This window comes from Schistocerca cancellata, chromosome 5 (assembly GCF_023864275.1).
Source record: "Schistocerca cancellata isolate TAMUIC-IGC-003103 chromosome 5, iqSchCanc2.1, whole genome shotgun sequence".
NCBI classification, from domain to species: domain Eukaryota; kingdom Metazoa; phylum Arthropoda; class Insecta; order Orthoptera; family Acrididae; genus Schistocerca; species Schistocerca cancellata.
The window spans coordinates 81334814-81354678 of record NC_064630.1 but is presented as its reverse complement, the minus strand read 5'-3'; the positions used below and the strand labels follow the sequence as shown (position 1 = coordinate 81354678).

The 19865-nt window shown below is 42.5% G+C and overlaps 1 protein-coding gene across 1 annotated transcript in view; it reads left to right on the top strand.

The window, feature by feature from the left end:
- The window catches only part of LOC126187605 (JNK-interacting protein 1), an 89597-nt gene that overhangs the window by 51368 nt on the left and 18364 nt on the right, over window positions 1-19865 (top strand). The window contains exon 5 of the mRNA XM_049928794.1: window positions 7945-8228. Within this exon, the coding sequence (XP_049784751.1) occupies window positions 7945-8228 (284 nt within the window). The remainder of the gene's footprint in view (window positions 1-7944; window positions 8229-19865) is intronic.

The window sequence follows — 19865 nt, the reverse complement described above, 5'->3', positions numbered from 1 at the left end:
CTGTATTTTACCCCTGCCACTTTCAGAATTTGAAAGAGAGTATTCCAGTCAACATTGTCAAAATTTTTCTCTAAGTCTACAAATGTTAGAAACATAGGTTTGCCTTTCCTAACCTAGCTTCTAAAATAAGTCGTAGGGTCAGTATTACGTCACGTGTTCTGATATTTCTATGGAATCCAAACTGATCTTCCCCGAGGTCGGCTTCTACCAGTTTTTCCATTCGTCTGTAAAGAATTCGCATTAGTATTTTGCATCCGTGACTTATTAAACTGATTGTTCAATAATTCTCACATCTGTCAGCACCTGCTTTCTTTGGGATTGGAATTTTTATATTCTTCTTGAAGTCTAAGGGTATTTCACCTGTCTCATACATTTTGCTCACCAGATGGTAGAGTTTTGTCAGGACTGGCTCTCCCATGGCCGTCAGTAGTTCTAATGGAATGTTGTCTACTCCCGGGGCCTTGTTTCGACTCAGGTCTTTCAGTGCTATGTCAAACTCTTCACGCAGTATCTTATCTCCCATTTCATCTTCTTCTACATCCTCTTCCATTTCCATAATATTGTCCTCAAGAACATCACCCATGTATAGACCCTCTATATACTCCTTCCACCTTTCTGCTTTCCCTTCTTTGTTTAGAACTGGGTTTCCATCTGAGCTCTTGATATTCATACAAGTGGCTCTCTTTTCTCCAAAGGTCTCTTTAATTTTCCTGTAGGCAGTATCTATCATATCCCTAGTGAGATAAGACTCTACATCCTTACATTTGTCCTCTAGCCATGCCTGCTTAGCCATTTTGCACTTCCTGTCGGTCTCATTTTTGAGATGTTTGTATTCGCTTTTGCCTGCTTCATTTACTGTGTTTTTTTATTTTCTCCTTTCATCAATTAAATTCAATATTTCTTCTGTTACCCAAGGATTTTTACTAGCCCTCGTCTTTTTACCTACTTGATCCTCTGCTGCCTTCACTACTTCATCCCTCAGAGCTACCCATTCTTCTTCTACTGTATTTCTTTCCCCCATTCCTGTCAATTGTTCCCTTATGCTCTCCCTGAAACTCTGTACAACCTCTGGTTTAGTCAGTTTATCCATGTCCCATCTCCTTAAATTCCCACCTTCTTGCAGTTTCTTCAGTTTTAATCTACAGTTCATAACCAATAGATTGTGGTCAGAGTCCACATCTGCCCCTGGAAATGTCTTACAATTTAAAACCTGGTTCCTAAATCTCTGTCTTACCATTATATAATGTATCTGATACCTTCTAGTATCTCCGAGATTCTTCCATGTACACAACCTTCTTTTATGATTCTTGAACCATGTGTTAGCTATAATTAAGTTACGCTCTGTGCAAAATTCTACCAGACGGCTTCCTCTTTCATTTCTCTCCCCCAATCCATATTCACCCACTATGTTTCCTTCTCTCCCTTTTCCTACTCTCGAATTCCAGTCACCCATAACTATTAAATTTTCGTCTCCCTTGACTTCCTGAATAATTTCTTTTATCTCATCATACATTTCATCAATTTCTTCATCATTTGCAGACCTAGTTGGCATATAAACTTGCACTACTGTAGTAGGCATGGGCTTCGTGTCTATCTTGGCCACAATAATGCATTCACTATGCTGTTGGTAGTAGCTTACCTGCACTCCAATTTTTTTATTCATTATTAAACCTACTCCTGCATTACCCCAATTTGATTTTGTATTTATAACCCTGTATTCACCTGACCAAAAGTCTTGTTACTCCTGCCACTGAACTTCACTAATTCCCACTATATCTAACTTTAATCTATTCATTTCTCTTTTTAAATTTTCTAACCTACCTGCCCGATTAAGGGATCTGACATTCCATGCTCCGATCCGTAGAACACCAGCTTTCTTTGTCCTGATAACAACGTCCTCCTGAGTAGTCCCCGCCCAGAGATCTGAATGGGGGACTATTTTACCTCCGGAATATTTTACCCAAGAGGACGCCATCATCATTTAACCATACAGTAAAGCTGCATGCCCTCGGGAAAAATTACAGCTGTAGTTTCCCCATGCTTTCAGCCGTTCGCAGTACGAGCACAGCAAGGCCGTTTTGGTTAGTGTTGCAAGGCCAGATCAGTCAATCATCCAGCCTGTTGCCCCTGCAACTACTGAAAAGGCTGCTGCCCCTCTTCAGGAACCACACGTTTGTCTGGCGTCTCAACAGATACCCCTCCGTTGTGGTTGCACCTACGGTACGGCCATCTGTATCGCTGAGGCACACAAGCCTCCCCACCAACGGCAAGGTCCATGGTTTATGGGGGGAAGACATAGGGATTATACTTCCAATACCTGAGCTAATATGTCACAATGTGTGCCTAGGAGAGGTTCCTTGTCATTCTGGAACATCAGAACTGGCAACAGTTGGCACGCCAGGCAGTCCTTGCTGATGTTGGATGGCACCCAAGGGGTGAGCACATGAGTGGTATCACGGCAAATGCTTCGAATATGAAATGTGTTAAGCTGCAATCTGGCCATTACTCTACCCCCCTCTACAATAGCATTTCTAAAATCCCATTTATGCAGGTGGAACAAACAATGGAACACCAGCAGAGGAGCCCTGAAAGAGGTCCGTCTGAATCTGGGCCAAAAAAGTAAACAAGTAAGGATGTTCAGGGAGAGAAAAAGGTTGAAAGGACAAAGAGGGAAGACGAAACTCATGCTGAAGAGAAGCTAGGCAGATTGCAACCCTTGTTCCCACCTGAGGGTAGACAGTGGGCAGGTGACATCCCCCTCCCCCCTCTTTCTCTTCTTTACTTCTGCTGCTGCCACCAACATTCCTTTTGCCTCTATGTTTGGCTACTTTCCTACCACATTAACTGTTTGTATTGTTCCTCCCTTAGTTTTTGTCACCTTAGATCATGGGACTGATGACCTCATTGTTTGGTTTGCTCCCCAGCCAACCAACCAACCAACCAGAGTAGTATGTGGAACTATTTGCTAATTATATCTAGCTTGTTCATCCATTCTCTACACCAATAAACCCTTCCCCTTCCTCCTTGCCACTCTGCTTTCTGCCATGCTCCTGTCACTGTCTTTCCTACTCTCTTGTTCTTGCAAGCTAAATGTCCCACTGAATTTGCTCTTGTTGATGCCTCCAACATACCCTCTTTTAATCATTCATTCATCGTGTTCCATAAACCCCATTGTAAAGGAAAACCTTCTAGGAAGTGGAACAAGTTGAGATACATATTAACAAGAGAAAGAGCTGTTAAAAATTACCTTGTTTTATACTCAAAAACTTCCTGTATTTTTCTTCTGTTCTTCATCCTTAATTTTAAAGTTAGTTCTTCATTCTGTAATTTCTGTTTCATAAGGTTTCATTCCCAGAACATTTTTTCAAGTTACAGCTGCTTTTTCAAGTTGCAACTGATGAATCAATTGAGCTCTCTTGTCCTGTAACTATTGCTTACTGCTTTTGTGTGGTGAAGTTGAACATTTCACTTTCACTGCTCTGTATTAAGTTCATGGGAATTACTATAACTGCATTTGTTGACAGTTTTTCTAGTTTAGTATCATTTCTTGGTTATATACCTACCAAAAACATCTCGAGTTTTCTTTTCATTTATCTCAAATCTCTGGGATGTGCTCTCAGTCATTGTATCTGTTGCAGTTTCTACTTTCACTAATTATAGTCAGTCACATTTGCTTTCTCCATCTTTAAAATTTCTCTCTGAGGAACTATGAAATTTATTGAAATTACACTCAATATAAGCATGTGCAACCAATTACTGTACGGTATAGCAGGGAAACAGCATGCTCAATCCTCAATGCAGACTGTAACTTAAAAAATATTAAGAATACCTCACATATATTCTCCTTATCAAGCGAACTATATCCTCCTTACTGACGCATAGCAATTATTGACATCCATAGACCAGACTGAAATGTAGTTACAATCCAAAATGAGTATGCATCACTATTTATTTAAATAAACCAACCAATAAATTTAAATAAATCTGTGGATGCTATTATCCTCAGTTGAATAGAGGTGTTGTAAGTACTATACAAATTATTACTTCAGACTGCAAAAACCAAGAAACAAAAACTCAGGAGAAAACTAGGGAGATAACTCAAAGAAAGTCATTAAACATAACCAAAGATGCTGCTACATCATCCATCAAGTGGCACAAAGACAGTCCACACTTTCGATTACAGCTTTACTGCTTACATCACCAAACAGGGTCACCCCTAGATATTTCACTATCCCCTTCAGTGGTAGAGTTTCACCGAGAAGCTTGAGATTCCAATATGTGTGTAGGATCTGCTTCTTCATAAATGGTACTACAACAGTCTCCTTAGGACTGACCCTTAGATCCTGTTTCCTGCACCAATTTTGCACAGTGTTCAGTGTTCCTTGTGCCATAGCTCTGACTGTACTTGAAAATTTGTCAAGTATTACTAAGACATATCCCTGGAAAAAGTACTGTCTAGAGTTTAATTCTACAATGAGTTCATTCAACACAAGGTTCAACAGTAGAGGGGACAGGACCCCTCCTTGTGGACAGCCTATGGTGGTGTTGATTACCATTTTTTCTTGCATCATGATGGCTTCTATCTTTCTACCGCTAACCATGGTTCTAATAAACCTGCAAATGGTGGTCTCCAAGCCATGCACCTCTGCTGCCTTAACTGTGGATTCGAAGGTCATGTTGCTAAAAGCCCCCTCAATGTCCAAGAAGATGCAGAGAGCTATTTCCTGAAAACATTGTGTTTTCTCCACCTTCCCAACAAGTTGGTGGAGTGCAGCTTCACACAATTTTTGTGGTTGGTATGCATGTTGATTTATGTGTAAAGGGAGCCCAGTTAACCTACTCTCCCTAACATACATGTTGACCAGTTTTTCTAATGTTTTAAGAAGAAAGGAGGACAGACTGATTAGTCCCATATCCTTGGCCTTGGTGTGATCAATTCTCCCTGGCTTTGGAATGAAGACTATCTTCACTGCCCCCCAGACATTAGGAATGATTCACGCTGCTAGGCTAACCCTAATTAACCTGCATAGGAATCTAATTAAGTTCACTCCTGCTTGTTGCAGGAGCACTGGAAAAATTACATCTGCGCCAGGTGACTTGAACGGTTGGAATGTTCCCACTGCCCATTGGGCTTTACTATGATCAACACATTCTCTGGCAGATTCCCAGTTCTCCCTTCAAATACCTGAAAACTGATATCTTACAGGGATCTCATTCTGGTCTATGTTGTCTGTCAGAGTACATTGAGGAAAATGTGTCTTGAGGAGCACTCCCAGCATTTCGTGTGTTGTCCTTGTACACTCCCCATCCTCTTTCCTTAAAGTTCCTCCTGATTAGTTGGTATCCTAGTGAGGATTTTGTGAAGTCTGATCTGAATAGCATGATGATGGTCTTCTGGTATTCTGAAGGGGTTATTCTGTTTGATGTCCTCTGCCATGGTGCAACAATCAACTCTGAAATCTACTGTGCTACCTGCTACCATCAGGGAACTGAAGAAACATCTCCATGATGTTCATCATCACAAAAATGCAAATGAACTTTACCTTCTCCATGGCAATACAAGGCCTGACATAAGTCTGCATACCCAATAGGAGCTCACAAAACTTCACTGGACTGTTCTTCCTCTTCCACCCTACAGCCCAGATCTTATACCTTGTAACTTCCATCTGTTGGGTACAATGAAGGATGCACATCATTGGAAGCAGTACACAGATGATTGAGAAGTTATTGATGTGACAAGATGTTGGCTGCAATGTTGACCAGTAGAGGAGTGCTACACAGGCATACAGTCCAACCAGTAAGGCAGCATAAGGCCTTCACATAGAATGGAGAATATGTAGAAACATAGGATGTTGTAGCCAAAAGAGTGGGGAATAATATGGTGTAATGGAATCCTGAAGAAAACCAACCTGCTTTCAGGAAAAAAGTGTTGCATTACTTATTGAGTGCCACTCTTACCTTCCAGTATTATGGCATTTCCACTTTCTCACAGATAATCATCATCATTTTTATGAAGAATTATTCCAACTTATTATCATTCTCATTTATCTGGCAGTGTTTTGTCTGTTCTAGCTCTTTTGCTGTTTTCAGTCATTCCAGGAAAGTCTTCACTACTCTAACTGGTGAAGGAATGCTCCTGCTGTTGTTCATCAATAAGGCTCCTTGTGTCAACCTTAAACTGAGAAGTTCATCAAAGTGCTTGTAACTTTGTTTGTAGATTCCTTTCCCTTCTCTTATGGTTTTTTTTTTCAGTTTTATCTTCAATTTAGCTGCTTTTAGAGACAAATAACTTACAATACAGATGCATCATCCTTCATAAAACTCTGTAAGAGGATATCATAAGAGGTGAGACTGGAAAGAACATGACAGCTACTGCATTATTTCTGCCCTCTTTCAATGTGGGAAGAGGTACTGTAGCATGTTGGATTTTTTGACTATGTCAGTGATTTCAACAATGAAAAATGGCATACAAGCATTTTGGTTGAAAATGAAAGAAACACAATGAGTTTTGGTGAACTGTGTTTATGTCCCAAGAACAGGTCATTACTTTCTCATCCTCAAATCTATATATTATGCGTGTCTTCCCAGTTGGAAATGTGCAAAGTCACATTATCACTAAAATCTATTTTTCCACAGAAACCATCTCCTTCTACTACTCTGCATATATACATGCAAGAAGACTCAAAGGCCTTTGACAATATTCAGACTTAAAGGACTTTGACAACATTCTTGCTGCCTGTCTCAAATGTATCAACAAACATTTCTGTAACACATTCCAAATGGTTTTCTATAGAGTAGCAAAATATCAGCTAATTCAGTGCATGGATTTATGAGGACTCATTAAGAATCTTCCATAGATGTGCACAATTCCTCTTACAGCTGTTAATGGAAACACACTCAGTTTTTGTTTACAAATACAGCTTGTTTACTCTTTCCAAATGTACTTGTCCTGTGAGGATCTATTATGGATTTAGTCCAGAAATGATAAGACATCATTGCAGTTGAATTCTTTTGTGAAAATCAAGAACACAGAATGCTTTCTGCTCCCCACCTTTGCCCATTTTCTTATCTGCACTGCTAGTACTACATAGCCCAAACTACAAGCAAATGGACACACAAAGGATGAAATAAGAAACCACAGTTAGTACTGCCATACACTAAATGTAAAGACAATCCTCATATCATTTGTTCATCCACAGTCATAGCTAATGCTACAGTGTGTTACATTGTGATGGGTTTGATTATCATCTTATGTGTGCCATATGACATAATGTATGCAAATTGAAAGTTTTTAATGTTTGGTGATATTTTGTTTCTTTCACATTTAATTTCAACTTCTATCAACACCAGTCTTAGTGTGTCTTATTTTATACATGAATAATTTTATCTTTGAAACAATGAACATCAGTTTGGTTGACCTTTTAATGTAATATTGCTTTTCTCTATTACAGAACTGTTAAACTCCAGCTCATTAAAAGGCTTAGAAAATAATCAAATCTGTTTATTTGTCTGGAAATAATACTGCTGTTGCATGAGACATGATCAGCGTAAAAGTCATTTCTTTAAGGAAAATAAATTGATCACAAGGTTACATATACATTACATGTTATATTGCTTTCATTACCCAACATTTGGTTCATATCACGTTTAACTTATTATGTAATTTACCCCGTCATACAATGAACTCCTCATCATTATAGAGGGGCTATCTTTTTCATCAAGTTCCCATTACCATTTCAATTTTGTTGTCTCGCAGCTTGTGTATATTTGGTGGTATTTTGTTAAGAAGATGTTGATCAGCATGTGCAGAATTGTTTTTGGTTTTGAATACTCTTCTCCAAGGTATATTTATTAAAATTGTACACTGCTACAATTTTCTTTAAAATTTTTATAATAATCATTCTTAGCTGTAATTATAATTAAAATTATTATATTATTTTACAGGTGTAAATCTGAGATCTGGAAGGCAAGGTATTTTCCCTTCAGCATATGCAGTTGATGTGGATTACAGTGATTTTGATCCCAGCACACCAAAAGTTAAACGAGAACGTTATTTGCTGGGTTACCTTGGTTCAGTTGAAACAAAGTGCCACAAAGGCAATTCAGTGTTGTGCCAGGCAGTGAAAAAGATAGTGGGCAGTGGGAATACACCAAAGCACAAGCCACATTCCTGTATCCTAGAAGTTTCTGACCAAGGACTTCGTATGGTGGATCGCAGCAAACCTGCAGTGAGTGTATTACAAAATAGTTCAGTTATGGATTCTATTAATAATTACAGTATTATGGAATACTATCTTTCCTGGTTGTGTATTTTGTAATGTGCAAGGTAATCATTAATCCTGCACTCATGATTAAGTTGCTAGTATTGGTTTGTTTTGAGGTATAAGATTGCTGATTGTGAAGGTTGAAATTGGAATACGTAAAACAGACTTTTAATACCTAAAAACTAAACTACTTTAATTGTCACCTCATAATGACACTGTAAGATGGTTTAAAAACTGACACTTTTATCATTCTCAAAAACTATTCACGTATGTGCAGAGTTATTCCAGATTTCATAATTGACTATTAGGCCACTGCTGCTATCTTCTTGTCTAGCTTGACCTGTTCATTACTTTACTTTCAAAACTAAAATAGTAGTTACTCTATGTTGTTTTAGTGTTAGTCCATGTGTTATTACACCAGTTCTGTGCTCTGCAAGGCTTTCCTTTCATTACAGTTCAAAATGATCTTGTACATTAGCAGATACAAACTTCAGGCAGTATGATTTCTTATGATTAATGGAAAAATGAAAGCAATTGGTACTGATCTTCAGAAATTACCAAAATGGATTACATTAGTATCTACAGCCATTTGCAGCATAGCACTGTTAAATTCATGGTGGAGGGTATTTCCCATGTACCATGAATTAGGGCTTCTTTCTCTTCCAGTTGCTAGGAGGAATGGAGAGAATGACTGCTTAAATCCCTTTGTGCACTCTGTAATTAGTCTAATTTTGTCTACATAGTCTCTAGAGGAGCCGTGTTTTATTTATTTAATCATAAAGCTGCACTCAAATAATTGATGTCTAAGTAATGAAACCCAGGTAGAGTAGTCGGTACACTTTTTAGAGACCATACAATTAAGCACAGTTCAAACATATGCAGACTGGTCACAATGGTCAGCACTGGGCACAAGTCTTACTGGGTTAGTTCCACCCCCAATGGCTACTGGAGCGATGTCACAATACAGTGAAGATGAGGCGCCCAGGCTGGTTGTCAGTTGGAGGAGCTATCGAGCTTGAAAAGGCATGGCTGTAGGGAATGGCTGGCGTAAGCTCTGCAGAGGCTTGACAGTAGCCCTGCAGGGACTTGGCAGGAGCTGGTGAGAGCTGCAACAGGTGGGCCTCTCGAAGTGGCCGGCATTAAGCCTGGAGCTCTGAAGAGACTGTCTGCTGGAGGTTGAGCTGTGACTTCAATATGCAGCAGGCAGAGAGATATCCATGTTGCTTGGCAGGCACGTGACCTCTGGATGCAAACTAGTCCCCTTGGTTGCAGCACTGCCATTGCTGATGCATGCACTGCACAAGGGCAGTAATGGTGCCCTCTGGTTGCACCTGTTAGTGATCTACACTGAAGTGTCCATAACATGTGATGCACTTGTCATAATTGTGAATGTCTTTGGATATAAAAGTGCCTGAGGTACTGAAATCAGGCTGTCCGTAGGCTGCAAGTGTAGTTATGGAAACTGTCATATGGCCAGATGTAATATCACTTGCCTTTAAGGAAGAGCTGGTGAAGCCATCTTGACAGTGGCTACAGATTCTGCATCACTTCTCCCTGTGGGGGAATACCATGGTGTGAACTTGAAGACAGTGAGACAGTGGGTGGCCACACAGAAGGTGAACCTTCCACGGATTGACACAGGAGATGTCCAAGGTAATGGGAAGCTCAGGGTAGCTGCAACCCTATCCCCTGGAATCTCGGACCTGAGGTTGTGATGCAAATACTGGTCTCAAGCAAACCTATAAGGAAACAAGTAATGTAGAATAGGCATTGTGGCTGAACCAAGCCCCATTGGAGTGGGTCAGCTGGTGGTGAGGAGCAGTCCTTGAAGGAGCAGTCCTGGGACCTCTGCTGTTCCTGATCTATATAAATGACCTGGGTGGCAATCTGAGCAGTTCTCTTAGGTTGTTTGCAGATGATGCTGTAATTTACTGTCTAGTAAGGTTATCTGAAGACCAGTATCAGTTGCAAAGCGAATTAGAAAAGATTGCTGTATGGTGTGGCAGGTGGCAGTTGACGCTAAATAACGAAAAGTGTGAGGTGATCCACATGTGTGCTTGTGTACTTTGCATCGTTGGTACGTGATGCAGGAGCCTGCCCATTGCTGGTAATCCTTGTTGACATTTCTCCACACAAAGTGCTCTGCTATGAGGCAGGCAGATGCACGAACACCAGGGTGGGCTAAATTATGCAATGCGTTGAAGACAGCTTGATGGAGCATGGTTGGGATGAGGGGATGTAACGTGCCCGTACTGTCGTCACACCAGATCTCATCAGAAATGCCATGGAAGGTGGTGCGGACGAAGTGTAGTGAAGAGGTAGAGTCTGAAATCAGGTTTTGTGTGTCCTCGTCAGCAGGTTGGAGGTTCGGCAGTTCAGAGAGGTCTAACAGCGAATAGACAGCATCAACTTGTGAAAGGAAATCAGCAACTATATTGTCAGCACCCTTTCTGTGTCTAACATCGGTGGTGAACTGAGATATGAAGTCCATGTATCTGAAGTGGCGAGGAGGCGGGTCCGCTGGCGGGTTTGTAATGGCCACAGCTAGGGGTTTGTGGTCCGTTAAAACATAGAAAGGGCATCCCTCAACATCAGTCTTAAAATACTTGATCACTTTGTAGACCGTGAGCAACTCCCTGTCAAACACGGAATATTTCTGTTGTGCATTGGTGAGCTTGCATGAGAAGAACTGCAGAGGCGAAGTCTGGCCATTGATAGTCTGGCTAAAGACAGCGCCGATGCCAGTATCGCTCACGTCTGTGGTGATGAAAAGCTGCGCATTGGGATGAGGATGCGCGATGGTGCAGGCCTCGGCAAGAAGTTTCTTGAGGGTGGCGAAGGAGTCAGTCATAGCAGGGGTCCATGGAATGGGCCGAGATCCATAAGTATGGGTGCCTGCCAAGGCGTCCGTCAGTGGAGCCTGAATCTCCGCAGCCCGAGGTAGATGTCGGCGATAATAATTAACCATCCCCAGAAAGTGCCAGAGCTCTTTGAATGACGCAGGTCTGGGTAGGTTTAGTATTGGTGTACTTTCTCAGGAAGTGGCGAAATGCCATTGGCAGAGCCCCGAAAACCAAGAAAAGTGACAGTGGGTTGATGTAGCTGCAATTTCTCCTGGTTGGTCTCAATGCCTGCTGCCGCAAGTGTGTTCATCACAGTTTGCACATGTCAAATGTTGTCCTCGACAGAGGAGATGAACACAAGAATGTCATCAAGATATGCAAAGCAGAATTTTAGGTCGAATAGCACTTCCTTGATGAAATGTTGCCAGGTCTGGGTTGCGTTTTTCAGACCGAAGGGCATGAATCGAATCTGAAATAACCAGATTGGGTTGGTGATTGCTGTCTTCTCGATGTCTTCAGGTGCCATGGGGATCTTGTGGTAGGCCCGTTTGCAAACAATGACAGAGAATGTGGTCGCACCTGTGAGGGAACTGGTAAAGTTGGCAATATTGGGTATGGGGTAGGTGTCCATAATTGTTCATGCGTTTAGTTGACGGTAGTCACTGCACATGCGCCAGTACCCGTCTTTCTTGGGTGTCATATGAATGGGCATAGACCAGCTACTGGCAGAGGGTTCAATGACGCCGGAGATTAGAAGTTCAGAAATCTGCGTTTTAAGGTCGGAGAGGCGCTCGGGACAAAGTCGATGTGGTTTACTGGAGATCGGGGGACCTGGCGTGAGGCGAAGTTTGTGAACCATGCCATTGGTGACAACAGAGTGCGGGAGACGGTTTGTTTACAATGTGTGGCGGGCAGGGCGGGCGAGGCATGGTCGTGGTGTTCGGAGCCACTCAGCGGATCCGACGAGAGCCGAGGCGGCAAGGTGTCCCAGGAGTCAATGCGACAAGATGGCTGCCGGCCCGAAGCAGTGGCACCAAGGTCAGGTGAACTCAGTAGAGCTCGTGAACCGTTAGTGAGTCCATTGTCAGAGGTCGCGGCCTGTGGCAGCGCGGTCGCTGGCGAAGCGCTAGTCGCGAGTGCACTGTTTGTGTTGTCAGTGGCGGACGTACGGTGGCACACAGGAGCCGAAGTTGCATAGTTTGAGGTGCTGTCTGCGAGTGGAGGGGTAGGAGCTGTCACATTGGGAACATATTATGCTCATCGCGCATGCGCACTCATGTCCGCCCGAGTGTCAAACGCTGCCGTGTTAGGGGGTTGTGGCCCTGTGGACTTGATAGCACAGTGGTGAGGGGTAGCGGGAGGTAAGCACATGGAGGCTCGATTTCTGGGACTACAAGCAGATTTGGTGCACTTACTGACCTTGCTTTGTCATTGCTGCAGTGTCTGTAATTCCTTTGCTACTTCGGAGATCTGGAGCTGAGTTTCACGGAGCCGGAGGGAGAGCTCCTTGCATAGGCATGCGACGTTTTCAAGTTCGACAAGGCACTTGTGCATTGTTTCTTGTAAGGTCGTCAACAGAGACGAGCATGTACGGATGAGATGAGCCCAGACCGATATGTCATCGGGCGGGGGGTTGCTCAATGGAGCACAGGGGAAGTGACTCGTGGATGGATGGTGAAACACAGTGTTCCACGCTAGGTCCAGTGAAAATTTGTGGTGTCATAAGAAGTCAATACCTAGTATAGGTTCATCAATTTCGCAAACTAAAAAAGTCCACTCGAGTTTGCAGTTTGTGGAGAGTGAGATGACGTGTGAAGTTCAACCCAAGAATTGTAGTTCAGTTGAATTCATGGATTGCAGTGAAGTATGATGAGGGTGGGTGTGTGAAGATGCTAAGGACTTGGGCAGCAGTGAAACATCGGCGCCTGTGTCCACTAGGAAAAAGGATCCCGACAAAATCTCTTTAATGTAAGGTTACCCACAATTATTATCTGGTTGTTCCCAGACAGAATGGAGCACTAGGGGGTGCCTGTCATGTCTTGCACAGGAGGCAGCACCCGGACCTACCTGCGATTGGCGTTTGGGAAGTAGCAGGGTGGTCTGCAGTTCCGTGCCGCCTCACCAAACCGTGTGTGGAAGTAACAGCATGTGTAGTGCGGTTGCATTTCCTGCAGGAAATTCGTTGCCAATGGCGGTGCTTGAGGTTTGGTGGCCACAGCAGGTTCGGTTGCAGGAGGGGGCGTGACCGCGGGAAGAGCTGGTGACGTCCCAGTTGCTTGTTTACTGCTTCCCGGAGCAAGCAGAACGGTCGGCACAATACAGCCCCGGCCGTGTCCAGCCACAGGGCGATGAACCTGAACCTGAGACTTGTCAGGTAGGCAGTGGCTGGCGAAGTGGAGCAGTGATGCATCGTGTAGCTTGTCAGCAATCATCATTCTTTGCTTGACAGGTTCAGGAGGCCTTTGAGCCAGAGCAAAGTGGATGCGAGGAGTTAGTTTATCTGACCAGATGGTGAGGAGAGCTGTGTCAGAGAATAGATCGGCGCTGACCATGGCTCGTAGCCGTCTCCAGAGCTGGGAAGGTTTGATGTTGCCTAGTTGCTCGACGTGGAGCACTCGCTGTATTGCTGCCTCAGTTGAGCGTGCAAGCCGTCGTAGAACTGCCTCTTTGGCTAGTGTGTACCAGGTAGATGAGTCCGGGGCATCGACCACGTCAGCAATCAAGTCCTCCTGGTCATGCAGGTGGGTGATGAGGCACAGAAACCTGGTTGACTCGTCGAGTTTGTAATGGTCGAACACTTCATCTGCAATTTTGAACCAGGTTGTAGTGCTGTCAGGATTAAACGGCGGCAGCGTTGGTAAGCATTGTAGAATGTTCGGAAGAACAGGTTGAGTTGAGTTCGTCGGGGCAATGCCTGAAACGAGCTGTTGTTGCTGTAGTATTCCAGGAGAGTGTGCCTCCAGGGGATGTGGCAACCACGGCTGTTCGGGAGGCTGCGTGAAGGTGACACGTTGTGGTTGAGCGCGATCCATCACGACGCAGAAGGCCAACACGGGTGAGACACCATAATGTGTCGATTGCGGTTTTGGAAGCTCAACATGCTGCGGGTGTGTTCAGATTGATGCGTTGTGGAAGACCGATGCACATGAGGCACCGAGATGTGCCGAGTATGGTAGCGGAAGCTCGACTGGAGCCGGCGCGTGGGCGACAAGTGAGAAAAAGTTCAAAGTTTGAGAATGCGTGTTAGTTCATAGAAAGCACGCCGTTTGATCAGACCCAGGGCCACTTGTGTTGCAGGGAGGTTGTGGAGGTATGGGCTGTCCAGAAGCATAGTGTGGGAAATGATGTTGAATGTAGGATGGAATGTGCAAATGTTCGCTGTTCATAGTCACTCCACTCAAAACGGTATGCAGATAAGGTGAATGTCGTGGCACAAAACACTGAGGTGTAGCAGTGGGACGGAGGTGGAGGTCAGGCACAGATAAGAAGTTATTGTTCCTGTTGCAGTCCGAGGTATCGAAGTAGGAAGGCATGTGCTAATGCTGAACCGAGGCAGGCACGGGCGTGGTCGAATGCTGAGGAGGTTGACCTGTGAATGAAGCAGTTCCAGCCAAGTGGCAGGTATCTGTGTGGTACGGAACAGATTGCGGCGTAGCAAATCGTTGTCCTGCCAGTGGTAGGTTGTCCAACGAAACATTTGCAGAAATCAGCATTGGTCCCGCACTGCACGGAGATCTGTACGAGGTAACTGCACAGTCGATGAGGGAGGGCACATGTGGTGGCAACAAAGGCATTTGATAGCCGGAGTCATGCACACTCCTAACCTCACTTATTGTTGCAGGCTTGAAAACGTCCGGCGAAATCGGTGTAATCGTCGAGTGAGAGGCATCGTGTTGCAGTCCTGGTGGGTGTACATCGCCCGCAACATGATGCATGTCGATCACAAAATCCGGCAATAGGTGTTGGGCTGAAGTCATTGTTTGAATGCTGTGTCGATGTAATACATGCAAAAATAACCGACGCAGAGGTCGCAGACACAGTAAAACAGCGGAAACGGAAGATGTTACAACTTGGGATCACCAGTGAGGAGGAAGTTCGTGTCGGTTACACCAAACAACACTCCCATTTTGCAGTAGTTCGTTTATTCACCTCTTTACACAAGCAAGGCATACAAAGAACTAGCTATGGCGGAAGAGAGCAAAGATAATCTTAGCTTAGTGTCCAAAGACGATGCTCGGAGTCTAGAGAAAAACATATATCAATGCTGGTGTCGACCTCATCGGCGCCACGGATGCAGTAATGCCAGATGACAAACTGAAAAGACAGGCTATACCATCATTATCAGTGTTTATGTCCCAGGTTCTAAGCCTGTATGCAAAAAAAATGATGATTCAGGAATGATGATTGCCAGATGGTATTGCCAGGACACTTTATTATGGCACCACACAATTAAACACAGCGCAAACATTATGCAGATTTGTAACACAACTCAAGAGATCTTTCTAATCAGATACAAATAGTACACAATAAACATAGCTACTCTGCAAATCACGCTTAAGAGCCCAGGCAGAGTATTCATTGAATGACCTTCACAATAATTCTCTGTTGTTTCAGATTCAAAAAGCCCACAGGTAAAACAAACATCGATATCTTTCTGTGCAAGTCCTGATTTCTCTTATTTCATTATGATGATTGTTTCTTCCTATGTGGGTGGGTTGATGGCAACAAAATATTTTCACATTCAGAGGAGAAAGTTGGTGATTTCATGAGAAGATCTCACCACAATAAGGAAAAAGTCCTCCATCATGTCTGTGACACTCTCTCCCATATTTCTCAATAATGCAAAATGTGCTGCCCTTTTTTGAACCTTCTCGATGTACTTTGTCAATACTATCTGGTAAGGTTGCCACAATGTGCAGCATAGCTGCTATAAAAGAGGACAGACAAGCATAGTGCAGGCATTCTCTTTAGCAGATTTGGTTCACCTCCCCCACAACATTTTCTATTTGTTCTTTCCAATTCAAGTTGTTCATAATTGTAAGTTCCAGGTATTTAATTGAATTTATGGTCTTTTGATTTGATTGATTTATTGTGTAACTGAAGTTTAACAGATTCCTTTTGGGACTCATGTGGTTGACCTCACACTTTTCATTATTTAGAGGCAATTGCCAATTTTTGTACCATACAGATGTCTTACCTAAATTGTTTTGCAGTTGGTTTTGATCTTCTGATGACTTTAGCAGGCAATAAATGACAGCATCATCAACAAACAACCTAAGACGGCTGCTCAGATTGTCTCCTAAGTCATTTATATAGATAAGGAAGAACATAGGGCTTATAACACTACCTTGGGGAACACCAGAAATCATTTCTGTTTTATGCAATTACTTTCCTTCAATTACTATGAACTATGAACTCTCTGACAGGAAATTACAAATCCAGTCACATAACTGAGGCAATATTCCATAAGCAAACAATTTGATTACAAGCTGCTTGTGAGGTATAGTGTCAAAAGCCTTCAGGAAATCTAGAAATATGGAATCAATTTGAATTCCTTTGTCGGCACACTTGATACAAGTGTGATACACTTCAGAGCTAGTTTTGTTTCACAAGAACAATGTTTTCTAAACCCATGTTGATTGTGTGTCAATAGATCATTCTCTCTGAGGTAATTGATAATGGTCAAACACAATATATGTTCCATATGTTCCACAATCCTGCTGCACATTGACATTGATGATATGAGTCTGTAATCTAATCTAATCTTGTTGCCTTTCTTGAATATTGGTGTGAATTGTGCAGCTTTCCAGTCTTTTGTTATGAATCTTTCATCAGGTGAGCAGTTGTATGTGATTGTTAAGTATGGAGCTATTGCATCAGCATACTCCAAAAGGAACCTAAGTGGTACACAATCTGGAGCAGAAGACTTGACTTTATTAAATGATTTGAATTGCTTCACAAGTCTGAGCATATTTATTTCTAAGTTACTGATGTTGGCATCTGTTCTTTATTTGAATTCTGGAATATTTACTGTCTCCTTTGGTGAAGAAATTTTAGAAGGCTGTGTTTAGTAAATCTGCTTTGACAGTGCTGTCATCAATAGAACTTCCGCTGCTATTGTGCAAAGAAGGCATTGAATATGTCTTAGTGCCAGCATACTTTACATACAGCCAAAATCTCTTTGAATTTTCTGCCAGGTTTCAAGACAAAGTTTCATCGTGGAATCCATTATAGGCATCTCACATTGTAGTCCTTGTTACATTTTGAGCTTCTGTATAAGATCGCCAATCTACAGGATTTTGTGTTCATTTAAATTTGGCATCCTTTTTTGTTGCTTCAACCTATTTTGTGTACCATGGAGGATCAGCTCCATTGTTTGTTAATTTATTTGGTATAAATCCCTCAATTGCTGTCAACACTATTTCCCTGAATTCAAGCCACATCTGGTCAACACTTACATTGTTAATTTGGAAGGAGTATAGATTGTCTCTCAGGAAGGCAAGAAGTGAATTTTTATATTCTTTTTCAAATAGATATCTTTTTTGTTTATTTTTGGAGGATTTGGGAGTTATGTTATTCAGTATCACTATAACAACCCTGTGTTCACTTACCCCAGTATCTGTTTGATGCTCATTTTTAGCTCAGGACTGCTAAGAGGTTAAGTGTGTTTTCATAATCATTTACTATTTGAGTGAGCTCATGAACTAACTACTCAAAATAATTTGCAGAGAATGCATTTAGCACAATTTAAGATGTTGCTTTATACATACCTCCAGATTTAAAGATGTATTTTCACCAATATATCAAGGGTAAATATAAATCACCACCAACTATAATTGTATGAGTTGGATACATGCATGAAATTACACTCAAGTCTTCTTTGAATCTTTCAGCAATTGTATCATCTGAGTTGGGTGACTCAAAAAAGATCCAATTATTACTTTATTCTGGTTGCCAAGAATGTCCTCTACCCACACTAACTCACAGGAACTATATACATGAATTTTGCTACGAGATAAACTACTTCTAACAGCTACTAATACACCACTGCCAACTGTATTTAGCCTGCCCTTTCTGAACACTGTTAGTTCCTTTGCAAAAAATTCTGTGGAATGTATCACCAGCTTTGGATAGCTTTCAGAGCCTACAACAATTTTAGCATCAGTGCTTTCTATTATAACTTGGAGCTCTTGTACTTTCCCAACACAGCTATGACAATTTACAACTGTCTTATTGATGGTTCATAGCTCTATGCTCTTCTTGTTTCCATCCTGCACCCTTTGAGACAGAAGGCCTTTCTGTTTGTCCTCAAGGCTTTCTAAGCTAAAAAAACCACCCAGTCCATGCCACACAGTCCCCATCACCCATGTAGCCACCTCCTGCATGTAGTAGACTCCTGACCTTTTTAGCAGAGCCTGAAACTCTACCACCATATAAGTAAGGAAATCTGCATCCTACAGGTCACAGAACCATCTGATACTCTGATTTACACCCTACACTTGGCAGTGTACCAGAGATCTGCAATTTATCCCACTCTCTGTGACTGCCTGGATCTTGCAGACTGAGAGGATTCCTCTGAAATTGGACAAGCAACTGCATCTGGCTGAGGAACATATGTCAGCCACAGATAGCACCAGGAACCTGTTTGTCAGACCAACTGGGGAGACTTTATGTTCATCCCATGGAAAGTCTTTCACAGCCTCTCACTCTACCATGTGTGAGGGGTCAATTTCAATGCAAGCAGTAACTGGCTGGCCACTGATGCAGGCTGACCAGTGGACTCGTGGGTCATGCTGCACATCCATAGGTTCCCCATGGCCAGAAAAAAACAGTGATGTCCATCCACCGCAGCCTCAAGCTGTGTAACTGATGCCAACACAGCCTGGAGCTGAGATGAGAGGTCACCATCTTAGCTCGCATCCACACACAGCAATCGCAGCCCTAGCCATACTAAAGACAGTGGAAAACTGCACTACATAGACAAACAAAAGGTTACTGACAAATGCTATGAAACTCTATTACAGACACTGACAAAAATCCAGGAACTGTGTCTAGTAAATTACATTAACATGCAGAGATTCAAAACTAAACTACCAAAGCACACAGGTGAGAGTAAATAATTTGCTCCTCATTAGGAACCTGTAAAATGTGACAAAATTATTTACATTCTGATGCAAATGAATATGCAAGAACTTTGACCACTAAATATTAAATTAACATGCAGAAATTCAAAATATAAACTACCAAACTGCACAGATGAAACTATATAATTTGCTTCTGGTTACAATCTCATAAAATGTCACAAAATTGCTTAATTCCCTGTTGCTGCTCTGTCTTGGATGGTCAGCTGATGCCTGAGTCACTTGCCACTAGTAACTGAAAGGACAAGCCTTACCCAGGCCTGAGGTGGCATAGGCTAAACACTAGTGTGCTATTCCTGCTTGTCTTGTCTACCGTATTTACACGAATCTAAGCCGCACTCGAATCTAAGCCGCACCTGAAAAATGACACTTGAAACAAAGGAAAAAAATATTTCCCGAATCTAAGCCACACCTGAAATTTGAGACTCGAAATTCAAGGGGAGAGAAAAGTTTTAGGCCGCACCTCCAAATCGAAACAAAGTTGGTCCATTGTAATATGAGGCACAATTTAGGTCGAATGAATGACGATACAGCTACAGTAGTTTGGTTCGAGTCGTAAGCTTTACCAGGTAGCCATTACTATGCGTCAGGCGCTCCGTCTATATTTATACGGGTAC